At 34.3% G+C, this 16,705-nt stretch overlaps 1 protein-coding gene across 1 annotated transcript; it reads right to left on the reverse strand.

Annotated features, from left to right (window-relative positions):
- Positions 1 to 603: 603 nt before the first annotated feature.
- LOC102806942 (aldo-keto reductase family 1 member B1-like) lies at positions 604 to 13,026 on the reverse strand. The gene is made up of 9 exons (XM_085496615.1): positions 12,858 to 13,026; positions 7,706 to 7,873; positions 6,779 to 6,895; positions 6,534 to 6,611; positions 5,844 to 5,960; positions 5,456 to 5,562; positions 5,005 to 5,170; positions 4,315 to 4,406; positions 604 to 917 (listed from the first exon to the last, which is right to left on the reverse strand). Exons 1-9 carry the CDS (start codon positions 12,924 to 12,926, stop codon positions 875 to 877), a joined length of 957 nt encoding a protein of 318 aa, XP_085352741.1. The 5' UTR covers positions 12,927 to 13,026; the 3' UTR covers positions 604 to 874.
- Between the last annotated feature and the right edge of the window lie 3,679 nt (positions 13,027 to 16,705).

Here is a 16,705-nt window from a genome sequence, read left to right on the forward strand (position 1 = left end):
GAACCAGCTCATAATAAAAAAAATAAAAGTTACTAAATAGTACAAAATCAAAACAGAAGTTAAAAACGGGGTTCCGTAGAAATATCAGAAAAGACTTTTCCAGTAGTTGCTGTCCCTCAAACATGTCAATAAACATTGCTGCCACAATTAAACAATTCCCACTAGCAGTTAATCTTGTGTAAAAGCCAGCTCTAGATTTGCGCAGAGTACTTAAAAAGTGTGGGAACACCATTTACAATCTCAGAAACAAGTTTCAGAAATACTCAAGTTACGACTGACATAAAATATAACACGGAAAGCATTGTTATAAGCAACCCGCACAGCATTCAGATTAGCTTTGGAAATACAACCCATAAATGCGAACAATACATCGTTGTACAAAAAGTATGAAATCCAACTTAGAACCATTTAGATACATGTGGGGGACGCATGTAATACTACTACTAGGAGGCAGTATATACATACTTCCAAGATTGGAAAAATTGTATTGGCGTTCCCGAATAAACCTGGTAACAATTTTCATGCTTTTGTTGGTAGTTGACAATGTTTTAAAATAACAAATTAAGTGACAACGTTTCTGATATGTTATGGACAACAACACAGTTGAAACATACGCAACGATGTTGTTTATTATGTTAGCTAGTATGGGCCTGTAGCGCTACTTGTGTCGGCCTTTGTGGTGATTACATATTTCTTGTATATTTTGTGTCGTTAAATTTATTATTTTCAAATATTAGGATTTTTATCAACACGGAAGAGCTATGTTTATATGATATACAAATCTACCTTACTTTCCCAATGCACACAACAAATATATGATCACATGACATATTTGATCAATTACCAATCAAGATTAAGTCACGAGAATAATTGATCAGAATAATTCATTGAATGGGTAATATGGATGAGTCTTCAACCTGAAAAGAAAAAGAGAATGAAAAAATTAGGTAACAATTTACCTGTTGCAGAGTTATGCGGCTATATATGTGTGTGATATTGTTAGCTGTTCAGAGTATAATGTTATACATAAGTGTAATATTGTTAGCTATTCAGAGTATGTTATGCATAAATGTAATATTGTTAGCTATTCAGAGTATAATGTTATATATAAGTGTAATATTATTAGCTATTCAGAGTATACTTTTATGCATAAATGTAATATTGTTAACTATTCAGAGTATAATGTTATGCATAAATGTAATATTGTTAGCTATTCAGAGTATAATGTTATACATAAGTGTAATATTGTTAGCTATTCAGAGTATACTTTTATGCATAAATGTAATATTGTTAACTATTCAGAGTATAATGTTATACATGAATGTAATATTGTTAGCTATTCAGAGTATAATGTTATGCATAAATGTAATATTGTTAGCTATTCAGAGTATAATGTTATACATAAGTGTAATATTGTTAGCTATTCAGAGTATACTTTTATGCATAAATGTAATATTGTTAACTATTCAGAGTATAATGTTATACATGAATGTAATATTGTTAGCTATTCAGAGTATAATGTTATGCATAAATGTAATATTGTTAGCTATTCAGAGTATAATGTTATACATAAGTGTAATATTGTTAGCTATTCAGAGTATAATGTTATACATAAGTGTAATATTGTTAGCTATTCAGAGTATGTTATGCATAATTGTAATATTGTTAGCTATTCAGAGTATAATGTTATACATAAGTGTAATATTGTTAACTATTCAGAGTATAATGTTATGCATAAATGTAATATTGTTAGCTATTCAGAGTATGTTATACATAAGTGTAATATTGTTAACTATTCAGAGTATAATGTTATGCATAAATGTAATATTGTTAGCTATTCAGATATAATGTTATGCATAAATGTAATATTGTTAGCTATTCAGAGTATAATGCTATGCATAAATGTAATATTGTTAGCTATTCAGAGTATAATGCTATGCATAAATGTAATATTGTTAACTATTCAGAGTATAATGTTATACATAAGTGTAATATTGTTAACTATTCAGAGTATAATGTTACACATAAGTGTAATATTGTTAGCTATTCAGAGTATAATGTTATGCATAAATGTAATATTGTTAGCTATTCAGAGTATGTTATACATAAGTGTAATATTGTTAACTATTCAGAGTATAATGTTATGCATAAATGTAATATTGTTAGCTATTCAGAGTATAATGCTATGCATAAATGTAATATTGTTAACTATTCAGAGTATAATGTTATGCATAAATGTAATATTCTTAGCTATTCAGAGTATGTTATGCATAAGTGTAATATTGTTAACTATTCAGAGTATAATGTTATGCATAAATGTAATATTGTTAGCTATTCAGAGTATAATGCTATGCATAAATGTAATATTGTTAACTATTCAGAGTATAATGTTATGCATAAATGTAATATTGTTAACTATTCAGAGTATAATGTTATGCATAAATGTAATATTGTTAGCTATTCAGAGTATAATGTTATACATAAATGTAATATTGTTAGCTATGCAGAGTATAATGTTATACATAAATGTAATATTGTTAACTATTCAGAGTATAATGTGATACATAAATGTAATATTGTTAACTATTCAGAGTATAATGTTATGCATAAATGTAATATTGTTAGCTATTCAGATATAATGTTATGCATAAATGTAATATTGTTAGCTATTCAGAGTATAATGCTATGCATAAATGTAATATTGTTAGCTATTCAGAGTATAATGCTATGCATAAATGTAATATTGTTAACTATTCAGAGTATAATGTTATACATAAGTGTAATATTGTTAACTATTCAGAGTATAATGTTATACATAAGTGTAATATTGTTAGCTATTCAGAGTATAATGTTATGCATAAATGTAATATTGTTAGCTATTCAGAGTATGTTATACATAAGTGTAATATTGTTAACTATTCAGAGTATAATGTTATGCATAAATGTAATATTGTTAGCTATTCAGAGTATAATGCTATGCATAAATGTAATATTGTTAACTATTCAGAGTATAATGTTATGCATAAATGTAATATTCTTAGCTATTCAGAGTATGTTATGCATAAGTGTAATATTGTTAACTATTCAGAGTATAATGTTATGCATAAATGTAATATTGTTAGCTATTCAGAGTATAATGCTATGCATAAATGTAATATTGTTAACTATTCAGAGTATAATGTTATGCATAAATGTAATATTGTTAACTATTCAGAGTATAATGTTATGCATAAATGTAATATTGTTAACTATTCAGAGTATAATGTTATGCATAAATGTAATATTGTTAGCTATTCAGAGTATAATGTTATACATAAATGTAATATTGTTAGCTATGCAGAGTATAATGTTATACATAAATGTAATATTGTTAACTATTCAGAGTATAATGTGAAACATAAATGTAATATTGTTAGCTATGCAGAGTATAATGTTATACATAAGTGTAATATTGTTAATTATTCAGAGTATAATGTTATGCATAAATGTAATATTCTTAGCTATTCAGAGTATAATGTTATACATAAGTGTAATATTGTTAACTATTCAGAGTATAATTTTATGCATAAATGTAATATTGCTAACTATTCAGAGTATAGTGTTATACATGAATGTAATATTGTTAGCTATTCAGAGTATAATGTTATACATAAGTGTAATATTGTTAGCTATTCAGAGTATGTTATGCATAATTGTAATATTGTTAGCTATTCAGAGTATAGTGTTATACATAAGTGTAATATTGTTAACTATTCAGAGTATAATGTTATGCATAAGTGTAATATTGTTAGCTATTCAGAGTATGTTATGCATAATTGTAATATTGTTAGCTATTCAGAGTATAGTGTTATACATAAGTGTAATATTGTTAACTATTCAGAGTATAATTTTATGCATAAATGTAATATTGCTAACTATTCAGAGTATAGTGTTATACATAAGTGTAATATTCTTAGCTATTCAGAGTATAATGTTATACATAAGTGTAATATTGTTAACTATTCAGAGTATAATTTTATGCATAAATGTAATATTGCTAACTATTCAGAGTATAGTGTTATACATAAGTGTAATATTCTTAGCTATTCAGAGTATAATGTTATACATAAGTGTAATATTGTTAACTATTCAGAGTATAATGTTATGCATAAATGTAATATTGTTAGCTATTCAGAGTATAATGTTATAGATAAGTGTAATATTGTTAGCTATTCAGAGTATAATGTTATGCATAAATGTAATATTGTTAGCTATTTAGAGTATATTGTTTGCTATCATGTGTATTTAGTGGGAAGTATTTTTAATGATACTGACTTGCTCCAAAAAAACTCATCAGCCATCATCCAATCACGGTTGAGAGATTCCAGAGATGTGATATCTTCTGAAGTTAACTTGAAATCAAATATCTATAAACATATATATTAACAATGTGCTTAATATATATTAAGCAGCTGGTTTGACTTTAATTGAATGTTTCATTCTGCATTATGACCACAACTGAGCATGTATAAAATATTTCACTATAGTCTAGTATGGTATACACTCTGCAATGTATCAAATATTTCACTATAGTCTAGTATGGTATACACTCTGCAATGTATCAAATATTTCACTATAGTCTAGTATGGTATACACTCTGCAATGTATAAAATATTTCACTATAGTCTAGTATGGTATACACTCTGCAATGTATCAAATATTTCACTATAGTCTAGTATGGTATACACTCTGCAATGTATCAAATATTTCACTATAGTCTAGTATGGTATACACTCTGCAATGTATAAAATATTTCACTATAGTCTAGTATGGTATACACTCTGCAATGTATCAAATATTTCACTATAGTCTAGTATGGTATACACTCTGCATTGTGTGAGATTTGCAACATGACACTATGACAACAGAGAATTGTACAGGAATAAGCTATTTTCTTTATCAATTATTTTCCTAATATGTGTCCACCTTAACCTTTGTTTTTGGATTTTCAACAAACATATATACCTCAAGATTCTCTTTCATTCTACCTGGATTTACACTTTTCGGTATCACTGCACATCCAAGATCAATGCAAAACCTTAGCAATACTTGTGCTGGTGTTTTGTTGTGCTTGCTAGCAATGGACTTCACAACCTGGTCCTTCAACAAATTGGGGTCGTCATCTTTAGCCCTGTAATTAATATATAAAATAAATCTATAATTGCATGTAGGCTTACCGTATATTGCTGAACCATAAAATATTCTGAGCCTGAATACAGCATCGCCAATTTTTCGTACCAGTTGTCAGTTGGAAAAATATGTTGCTTATATAAGATTATTAAACTCAGGTAAAATGTGTTTAAAACAAGTTTTAGGTTCGATGTGATTTTATCAAATTTTGGAATTATGATTTCTTCGTACAAAGGCCTGTCCAATGAGAGGACAAATTTTGGAATTATATATAGTTTCTACTCACCAAGGCCTGTCCAATGAACCTAATGGACTGTAACATGTGGTAATGATATTTCGTTCATGACACCAATTAATTAATTTAGTTCTGGTAAAATACGGATGTGCTTCAATCTACGAACATATACATACAATGTACAGTATATACAAAAATCATTGTTACTGTGTGTATTTGATAGAATTTTAGGACACGAAAGGCTAGATTGATGAAATAACATCTAAACAAAAAAGTGATTGTGTATCTGAAAAACAGGAGGATATTAATATAAATATTAATATAAATTATGAAAATAGTGAGAGTCGTCATTTGGTCAGTTAAATGAAAGTCATCACAACGTTGACACAACACACGTGCACGCACACGTGCGCGTATGCACAAACACGCATATTATTACCTGATTGGTCACTGGTTTGTGTTTAGCCACACCAAGAACACGTTCCAACTGTTTGTGATTGAAATTGGAGACACCAATAGACTTGACTAACCCATCATCTACCAGTTTTTCTATTTCCTGCATTTTACAATTGTTGCATAATCTTTAATATATGAATTATGACACTTGAGATACACAGCCATTTAACGCCATTGTGTTTTTCTATGTAAACTTAACTACATGCATTTTTTTCAGATACACAAAGCGGTCTTTTTTTGTATGCATACACACATGTTATATATAAGAGAGTACAACTATTGCATCACAGAAACTGGTCAGTTTTGTGATATTTCTGCTGAACTACACACCATGCGAAGCATACTTATTAATAACATATACAAATTTCATTCACAAACAATACTTCGCTTACCAATATGAGGCGTTTGAAAGGATAATTAATGTCAATAGATAGAAATATAGAATAAAATACGAGTGAGATACAGAAACTTGTCTCATGTTAATTTCACTCAACCAATGTATAACGATTAATTTGAGTAATATATGTCGTCTTGCACATCTTTTTGCACCAATTTTTATTGCTACAGACTTCGGGCTCTCACATAAAATTAACCCAATTTCAGAACAAGTTTGGACTTGATGTACTTAACATTGAATTTTAGAGTTTAAATGTCATGTACACCACATACGTACCCTGTATGTGTCAAGAAAATCAACATCTGCGGGTACTGCCCTCCCAGCACTGTCTGTCATAACACCATTCTCATCCGTCTTTAAAAAATTAATTTATTATTTACTAAAAAAATGTTGTATAGCAAGTAAATTTAACAAAAATGTATGTTAGTTTATTTAAAATGAAGATATTTTGTTATTCGAAAAAAACACTATACACTCTACACGTGGTAACTTAAAAATAAAATAAAAAAAAATAGCTGTACCTGTATAGCAACTGGAAAATGAATCAAATATAAATCAATATAGTCCAACTGTAACTTTTTGAAAGACTCCATAAATGCACCACGTACAACTTCTGGTGCCATGTGAAAAACAAGTAACTGTAAATAAACCACTTTCTAGTGTGAACAAAACAATTTAGGTCATCCATTTGAACAGACATTACGTAAGGTTCTTAGATAACACACAATTCACTATGAATTTTAATTCAATTACTTTTATCATGGTTATAAGTTGGGTTTAATATTAGACATTATTGCACATTAGGTTACCATTTCCATTGTGTGTGGACATTTATTTATATTGTCAAGTCAATATAATTCTAATTAGATTACCCTGGATCATTTACAGAGAGTCATTCAATAATAAATAAGGATGAACGTGTTAGCACATTATATGTCAAAAATGTCACATAATAATTTTTTTAGGACAATTATCAATAGATTTTAATCTTTATATCCAGTATGATTTTGTTTTTGCAGAAAACAATTTGGAACAATATGCATAGAAATCTGTGTTAAAGCAATATTTAAAAAAAACAAATAAATAGTATTCATTGAATGTTCCCTCCTTGTAATAACATGATTGTGTCACGATATTTAATAAAATGTCATTTTCAGATATATCATTGCCTTAGAAACCAATGAGAAATGGGTTATAATCAACATTTTTAAGATTGATTAGTAATCATATTATATTTATTTTGTGAACAACAGCAAAAAATAAAATAGTCTGTTGTAATGTCAGCCTTCTATCATAATCTGTAGTAATTATCAAATGTTTACGTCATTAACAAAACAAGGCAGGTTTTAACCTGTATGTCTACATACATGTAAGGATCTACTAACGATCAAACCAATACAGACGTCATATGGTTGCATAAACAAAAGTGCCAAACTGGCAATATTTACCTTAGTGACAATAAACAGATCTTCTCTTTTTATTTTTCCATCACTAAGTACTTCTTTTAAGGCATCTCCAATTTCTTTTTCATTATTATACAGGCATGCCGTATCAATATGACGATAACCAATGTCAATAGCAGACTTCACTGCATTACCAACTTCATCAGGTTTCACCTGCAACAAGACATTAGAGTTAAACTCACATGCAATGTGTGATATATGCAAGTGATAGAAGTTAGTCAATTAAATTACATATTTTATCATACATAATTATAAGGAAATATTTCTATTAAATAAAACTTATTGATTTGGGGAAATTTTGCAGTTCTTTCAATGCATATAGGCAGTTCTTTCAATGTGTGTGGGCAGTTGTTTCTGTTAATGTGGGCAGTTCTGTCAATGCATGTGGGTAGTTCTTTCAATGAGTGTGAGCAGCTCTTTCTGTTAATGTGGGTAGTTCTTTCAATGCATGTGGGAAAGTCTTTCAATGTGTGTGGGCAGTTCTTTCTGTTAATGTGGGTAGTTCTTTCAATGCATGTGGGAAAGTCTTTCAATGCATGTGGGCTGTTCTTTCTGTTAATGTGGGTAGTTCTTTCAATGCGTGTAGACAGTTCTTTCAATGAGTGTGAGCAGTTGTTTCTGTTAATGTGGGTAGTTCTTTCAATGCATGTGGGAAAGTCTTTCAATGCATGTGGGCAGTTCTTTCTGTTAATGTGGGTAGTTCTTTCAATGCATGTGGGAAAGTCTTTCAATGTGTGTGGGCAGTTCTTTCTGTTAATGTGGGTAGTTCTTTCAATGCATGTGGGAAAGTCTTTCAATGTGTGTGGGCAGTTCTTTCTGTTAATGTGGGTAGTTCTTTCAATGCATGTGGGAAAGTCTTTCAATGTGTGTGGGCAGTTCTTTCTGTTAATGTGGGTAGTTCTTTCAATGCATGTGGGAAAGTCTTTCAATGTGTGTGGGCAGTTCTTTCTGTTAATGTGGGTAGTTCTTTCAATGCATGTGGGAAAGTCTTTCAATGCATGTGGGCAGTTCTTTCTGTTAATGTGGGTAGTTCTTTCAATGCATGTGGGAAAGTCTTTCAATGCATGTGGGCAGTTCTTTCTGTTAATGTGGGTAGTTCTTTAAATGCATACGGGAAAGTCTTTCAATGTGTGTGAGCAGTTCTTTCTGTTAATGTGAGCAGGTCTTTCAATGCATGTAGGCAGTTCTTTCAATGTGTGTGGGCAGTTCTTTCTGTTAATGTGGGTAGTTCTTTCAATGCATGTGCGAAAGTCTTTCAATGTGTGTGGGCAGTTCTTTCTGTTAATGTGGGTAGTTCTTTCAATGCATGTGGGAAAGTCTTTCAATGTGTGTGGGCAGTTCTTTCTGTTAATGTGGGTAGTTCTTTCAATGCATGTGGGAAAGTCTTTCAATGCATGTGGGCAGTTCTTTCTGTTAATGTGGGTAGTTCTTTCAATGCATGTGGGAAAGTCTTTCAATGCATGTGGGCAGTTCTTTCTGTTAATGTGGGTAGTTCTTTAAATGCATGTGGGAAAGTCTTTCAATGTGTGTGAGCAGTTCTTTCTGTTAATGTGAGCAGGTCTTTCAATGCATGTAGGCAGTTCTTTCAATGTGTGTGGGCAGTTCTTTCTGTTAATGTGAGCAGTCTTTCAATGTGTGTAGACAGATCTTTCAATGCATGTGGGAAAGTATTTCAATGTGTGTGCATGGTTCTTTCTGTTTATGTGAGCAGGTCTTTCAATGCATGTGGGAAAGTCTTTCTCAATGCATGTGGGCAGTTCTTTCTGTTAATGTGGGTAGTTCTTTCAATGTGTGTAGACAGGTCTTTCAATGCGTGTGGGCAGTTCTTACTGTTAATGTGGGTAGTTCTTTCAATGCATGTGGGAAAGTCTTTCAATGTGTGTGGGTAGTTCTTTCTGTTTATGTGAGCAGGTCTTTCAATGCATGTAGGCAGATCTTTCAATGTCTGTGGGCAGTTTTTTCTGTTAATGTGGGTAGTTCTTTAAATGCATGTGGGAAAGTCTTTCAATGTGTGTGGGCAGTTCTTTCTGTTTATGTGAGCAGGTCTTTCAATGCATGTAGGCAGTTCTTTCAATGTGTGTGGGCAGTTGTTTCTGTTAATGTGGGTAGTTCTTTAAATGCATGTGGGAAAGTCTTTCAATGTGTGTGGGCGGTTCTTTCTGTTTATGTGAGCAGGTCTTTCAATACATGTAGGCAGTTCTTTCAATGTGTGTGGGCAGTTCTTTCTGTTAATGTGAGCAGTCTTTCAATGCGTGTAGACAGATCTTTCAATGCATGTGGGAAAGTATTTCAATGTGTGTGCGCGGTTCTTTCTGTTTATGTGAGCAGGTCTTTCAATGCATGTGGGAAAGTCTTTCAATGCATGTGGGCAGTTCTTTCTGTTAATGTGGGTAGTTCTTTCAATGTGTGTAGACAGGTCTTTCAATGCGTGTGGGCAGTTCTTTCAATGTGTGTGGGCAGTTCTTTCTGTTAATGTGGGTAGTTCTTTCAATGCATGTGGGAAACTCTTTCAATGTGTGTGGGTAGTTCTTTCTGTTTATGTGAGCAGGTCTTTCAATGCATGTAGGCAGATCTTTCAATGTCTGTGGGCAGTTTTTTCTGTTAATGTGGGTAGTTCTTTAAATGCATGTGGGACAGCCTTTCAATGCATGTGGGCAGTTCTTTCTGTTTATGTGAGTAGGTCTTTCAATGCATGTAGGCAGTTCTTTCAATGTGTGTGGGCAGTTGTTTCTGTTAATGTGGGTAGTTCTTTCAATGCATGTGGGAAAGTATTTCAATGTGTGTGGGCAGTTCTTTCTGTTAATGTGGGTAGTTCTTTCAATGCATGTGGGAAAGTCTTTCAATGTGTGTGGGCAGTTCTTTCTGTTTATGTGAGCAGGTCTTTCAATGCATGTAGGCAGTTCTTTCAATGTGTGTGGGCAGTTGTTTCTGTTAATGTGAGCAGTCTTTCAATGCGTGTAGACAGATCTTTCAATGCATGTGGGAAAGTATTTCAATGTGTGTGCGCGGTTCTTTCTGTTTATGTGAGCAGGTCTTTCAATGCATGTGGGAAAGTCTTTCAATGCATGTGGGCAGTTCTTTCTGTTAATGTGGGTAGTTCTTTCAATGTGTGTAGACAGGTCTTTCAATGCATGTGGGCAGTTCTTTCAATGTGTGTGGGCAGTTCTTTCTGTTAATGTGGGTAGTTCTTTCAATGCATGTGGGAAAGTCTTTCAATGTGTGTGTGGGTAGTTCTTTCTGTTTATGTGAGCAGGTCTTTCAATGCATGTAGGCAGATCTTTCAATGTCTGTGGGCAGTTTTTTCTGTTAATGTGGGTAGTTCTTTAAATGCATGTGGGACAGTCTTTCAATGCATGTGGGCAGTTCTTTCTGTTTATGTGAGTAGGTCTTTCAATGCATGTAGGCAGTTCTTTCAATGTGTGTGGGCAGTTGTTTCTGTTAATGTGGGTAGTTCTTTCAATGCATGTGGGAAAGTCTTTCAATTTGTGTGGGCAGTTCTTTCTGTTTATGTGAGCAGGTCTTTCAATGCATGTAGGCAGTTCTTTCAATGTGTGTGGGCAGTTCTTTCTGTTAATGTGGGTAGTTCTTTAAATGCATGTGGGAAAGTCTTTCAATGTGTGTGGGCGGTTCTTTCTGTTTGTGTGAGCAGGTCTTTCAATGCATGTAGGCAGTTCTTTCTGTTAATGTGGATAGTTTTTTGTGTTAATGTGGGCAGGGCTTTCAACGCGTGGGTCGTTCTGTTAATGTATGTTTTAAATCGTTTTATTTTCCAAGTCAATATTCTATTTTACTAATACAATTTTTTTCTAACGCAATGGCCAAGAAAAGAAAGAAAGCGTTGACAGACGAGGCAAAGAAAAATCTGCCACTCAGTGTCGCACTCTGACACAGCAATTTTTTTCAAACATCGGCCATTTTGTTTCACCATGAAAACTGTTTTATTAGTTGTCTTATCAGAGACACTTGAAGGATTAGCTTGTTTGTAAACTGTCAGCGTGTACAGTAGGACAGTAATGTTTGTCAGAGGATTATCCCTCGTTGTTCGTTTGCATAACAATGGAAAACCCAAACGTTCCTGGAGTATGGACTCAAATGCCAGCAGTTTTCTTCATTTTTCACGCTCGAGCTTGAAATTATTCATTATCTGACACTCTTTATGAGTTCTATGATATCAGTGGTTAATATGTTTGGCCATTTTTAGTGTATATTTATAATAATGCAGCAAATCTACAGTGTTTTATTAACCAAATTGTTTTTCGCGTTTTTCTCGAGTTTAAGTTTTGATAGAGTACAACTCATTGGGACCGCCGCCAAATCAAGTGCGTTTGGACTAGGACATTCAAACTCGCAGTTATCGTTCAAAAGATAATGATGGTGTGAAATATGTCTGGGTTTTTAAAGAAAATGCTTTGTCACAGAATAATAGTCTGTTAAAGGTGCTAAGTATGAAAAAATTTGGGGACAAAAAAACAAACTTGCATAGAAATCGGAATAATAGGTCTTTTGATTATCGGAGACGCATTTCAATGGACTTGATTACGGACAATGTATGATGTAAATTTCACCAGGAAATTCCGCAGTGTGCTCTCGCAATCGCGGACTTAGTCATTTTTACAAGGTTCGCCATTTTTGATGTCAAGTGATAATTATGTAAACAATGACTGTCCAGTTTGTGCGAACTTGCACCTCTATACTTAGTCTTTTGATATATATAACCTAAATTACTGTTCTGAACGAGACCACAGACAGAGAATGTTTTATTTAAAAACGTCACAAAACCCTTCTCGCTACCTTAAGTAGTGCTAGTCAGTGGCGGCGGCACAGGGGCAGAGGGCGGTCGCCCACCCGAAAAAAAAGTATGGGGGCGTCGCCCCGCCCTCCCAATCAAGCTGAAATTATTTATGTCAGCAATATTTGTTCTTCAAAATGCAAGAAATAGCGTTTAAGAGGGTCTAGAATTCAGATCTTGTCCTCATGCAACATTTCGTGTCGCCGCCTCTGTTAGTTAACACCTTTATAAGGTGACTCGCCAACGAACACGTTTCGTTGCGTTTTGTGCTACTGACCGCCCACCTGGACTTTAGTCATTACACAATATTAAAGTTGAGGTTTTCTATTAGTACTATTCAGCACGTACCTTCCAGGTTCCTAAACCCAGTTGAGGCATTGTCAAGCCATTGTTCAAACTCAGTGATGGTACAGACATGACGACTGATGGTGTCAGAAGTGAGTGGTATGTATTCAACTACGGCCTCCTCTACCCGAGCTCCTCTGTCTATCTTCCTCTAACCTCGGGGAACTCTGGGAAAGAGAATGGTCCTGTTAGGGAGTTAGCCTTATGTAAGGTATGGCGCCCTCAGCGTCCATACTGATAACCCGCTTGTTTATACACTTAATGTATGCAGCCTCTTTCTGACCTCTCGGTGTAGAATATAAACATGGCGTCTTAGATATGCTGTCAGTGTTCAGTCACTCGTCTTGTCATTAATTATCTTCAATGAACATAACCTATAACATGGTGTCAGAAGTTGTGAAGTTTTGGCGAAAATAGTGTGGATCACAGTAGAAAAGCCTGGATTACAACATAGCTACCAAAACGAAGACTATTGAGCAAAGTAAAATACAAGACTGGCAAGTTTGACTCCGTACATGTGTTTGAGCACAGATCGCCGCTATTATTGTTGTGAACAGTTTGACAATATCACCGATTGAATATATATGAGTGCAAACATTTTTTTTGAAGTATCCAGCTTTCAAACTGACTCAGATGTGTGCAGCACAACACTTCAAAACCGTGAGTAACATAGCGTAACATTTTTTGTCAGCGTTGACCCCAGTGATTGATCATGGCAACGAACAATTCTATTCCCGCTCCAGAACCAATGAACTGTAATGGAAATATAGCAATAAATTGGCAGACATATCGTGAATCATATGAAGATTAAAAAACAGCCACTGAGCTTGATAAGAAAGATAAACCCATCCAAGTTGCTACTCTTAAGATGTTAATGGGTACAGAGTGTAAGAAAATACTAAAAAGATTGCAACTCACAGATGATGAAATGAAAGAGCCTCAGACAATCTTAGATAAGTTAGAAGCACACTTCGTACCAAAACGCAACGTTCTGTATGAAAGATATGTTTTTCACAACGCAGAACATCAACCCAATGAAACCATAGACCAGTTAGTAATCCGACTACGTCAGTTAGCTGAACCATGCAAATTTGGCACATTCGAAGATGAGATGGTTAGAGATAGATTGGTCCTTGGCTGTAAAGATTCCATAGCAAGAGCAAGATTATTCAGAGAGCAAGCAAGTGACTTACACAAAGTCATAGAATCGCTTAGAATAAGTGAAGTTTCACGGCAACAGCTAAGTCAAATGGGAAATGATGTCACAGTAAACCCAGTCAACTATGTAAAGAAAGGAGGTAAACATACAGAAAGCAATCGACATAAATATACTGAGCAACGCAAAGAAAGACCCAAGTATAAGCAAACGAAAGATAAGTCCTCCCAGTGTAGATATTGTGGTAGCAACCATGAACGTGACAAGAACAAATGTCCAGCCTATGGTAAGACTTGCAGGAATTGTGGTAAGCAAAATCACTTTCAATCTGTATGCAAACAGAAGCGTCAAGTACAACAGAATCTACACCAGCTGCAGGATGAAGTATCAGATTCTGATGATTCCATATTTAAGATAGATACTATTGGTGCAGTTCAATATGGACATAGAAAGAAATTCTATATACCAATAACATTTCGAGATACGACTGGTGAAACAAGAATAAATTGTCAATTAGACACTGGTGCAACCTGTAATGTGATGACATATAATGACCTGTGTGACATAAAACAGCATGGCAAGCCAGCATTAGAGAAAACAACAGCAAGGTTGAAGCTCTATGACGATAGCATAGTAAATGCTATTGGTGAATGTAACCTAATCTGCAAAGTTAAAGATAAAGAATAAACACTGAACTTCAAAGTTATAGCTGGAAAACAGAAACCACTACTATCTGGTGATACATGTACAAATATGGGACTGATTAATCTTAATGTTGTGAATAGTATTTCACAGGAAGCAACTCCTACATGCACATCTAAAGATCATGCACATCATGATGATAGATGCACATCTAAACGTCATCAAACAATACAATGATGTGTTTGAAGGTCTAGGGTGCCTGCCTGGTGAATACAAAATTGAAATAGACTCAACTATTAAGCCAGTACAGCATGTACCAAGACGTGTTCCCATTCCACTGAAAGCAAAATTGAAAGCCAAAATAAATGAAATGGAAAGGAAAGGCATAATAAAGAAAGTTACTAAATCCACAGACTGGATAAGCAGTATTGTAGCTGTTCTGAAACCAAACAAGTTGAGAGTATGTCTTGATCCCAGAGATTTAAATCGAGCAATTAAACGTCCCAAGTATCAGATGCCAACGCTAGACGAAATTCTACCTAAGTTATCCGATGCCAAAGTATTCTCGATTCTAGATGCCAAAGATGGTTTCCATCAGGTCAAACTGGATGAACAAAGCTCCTACCTGACAACGTTCTGGACACCTTTTGGCAGGTACAGATATGTACGGATGCCGTTTGGCATTTCATCAGCTTCGGAAGAATTCCAACGCCGCCTTCATGACGCATTGGATGATATTCCTGGTATTGAAGTCATTGCAGATGACATACTTGTGTTTGGATGTGGAGACACTCCTCAACAATACATGGAAGACCATGACAAAAAGCTAAGAAGTCTACTGCAGAGAGCGAGAGAGGTTAACTTGAAATTAAACAAAAAGAAGCTAAGATTATCGCTCAAAGAAGTACCATTTATGGAAGAGCTGATTACCACTGATGGACTCGGACCAGATCCTCAGAAAATACAGGCGATACAGAATATGCCCAGACCAGATGGCAAGAAAGCAGTACAACGTTTACTTGGATGCGTTAACTACTTAGCTAGATATTTACCCAAACTAGCAGAAATCAGCGAACCGTTAAGACGACTGAAAGAAGACAAAGCTGTATTTGTATGGGAATCGCAGCAAGAAGAATCGTTCAGTCAAATAAAGCATCTTATCACCCATGCACCAATTCTGAAATACTACGATGTAAATGACGAGGTAACCATACAATGCGATGCTTCGGAAAAAGGATTAGGTGCCACACTTCTTCAAAACGGACAACCTGTGACATTTGCGTCAAGATTGTTGTCTCCCACTGAGCAAAACTATGCCCAAATAGAGAAGGAATGTTTAGCAATCGTTTTCGCATGTGAACGATTTAATCAATACATACATGGACGAGAAGAAATCACCATAGATTCAGATCACAAACCGCTTGTACCTATCTTCAATAAACCGATACACCGAGCACCGAAACGCTTACAGCACATGATGCTACGTCTTCAAAAGTACAACATCAAAGTACAATATAAACCCGGCAACCAGATGCACATTGCTGATATGCTCAGCAGAGCATACTTAACAGAGAAGAGTACTAGCTCCAACATGCCAGAGTATCAGTTATTTCAGCTAAAAATAGAAGACAAGTTGTTTCAAGAAATAGAGTCCATTAACCAAGCTCAATACCAACACGTTAGTGATCCTACTCATCAGCAAATTCAAAAGCTAACACAAACAGATACAACTCTACAATCCTTAATGACAACAGTATTAGCTGGATGGCCAGACAACAGAGATGATGTTCCAATATGTGCAAGAGACTATTGGACATACAGAGAAGAAATCACAGTACACAATGGTGTTCTATACAAAGGAAATCAAATCATAATTCCAAAACAAATGAGACCACAAATGCTCAATGGAATTCATTCAAGTCACTTAGGTGCTGAAGCATGTATACGGCGAGCACGCGACGTACTATTTTGGCCCGGAATGACAGCGGAAATAAAGGACAAAATCACACAATGTAGTCCTTGCAACGAATACCTCAGTAAACAACAAAAAGAA

The sequence above is a fragment of the Saccoglossus kowalevskii genome, chromosome 3 (assembly GCF_978046115.1).
Source record: "Saccoglossus kowalevskii chromosome 3, keSacKowa6.1, whole genome shotgun sequence".
NCBI classification, from domain to species: Eukaryota; Metazoa; Hemichordata; class Enteropneusta; family Harrimaniidae; genus Saccoglossus; species Saccoglossus kowalevskii.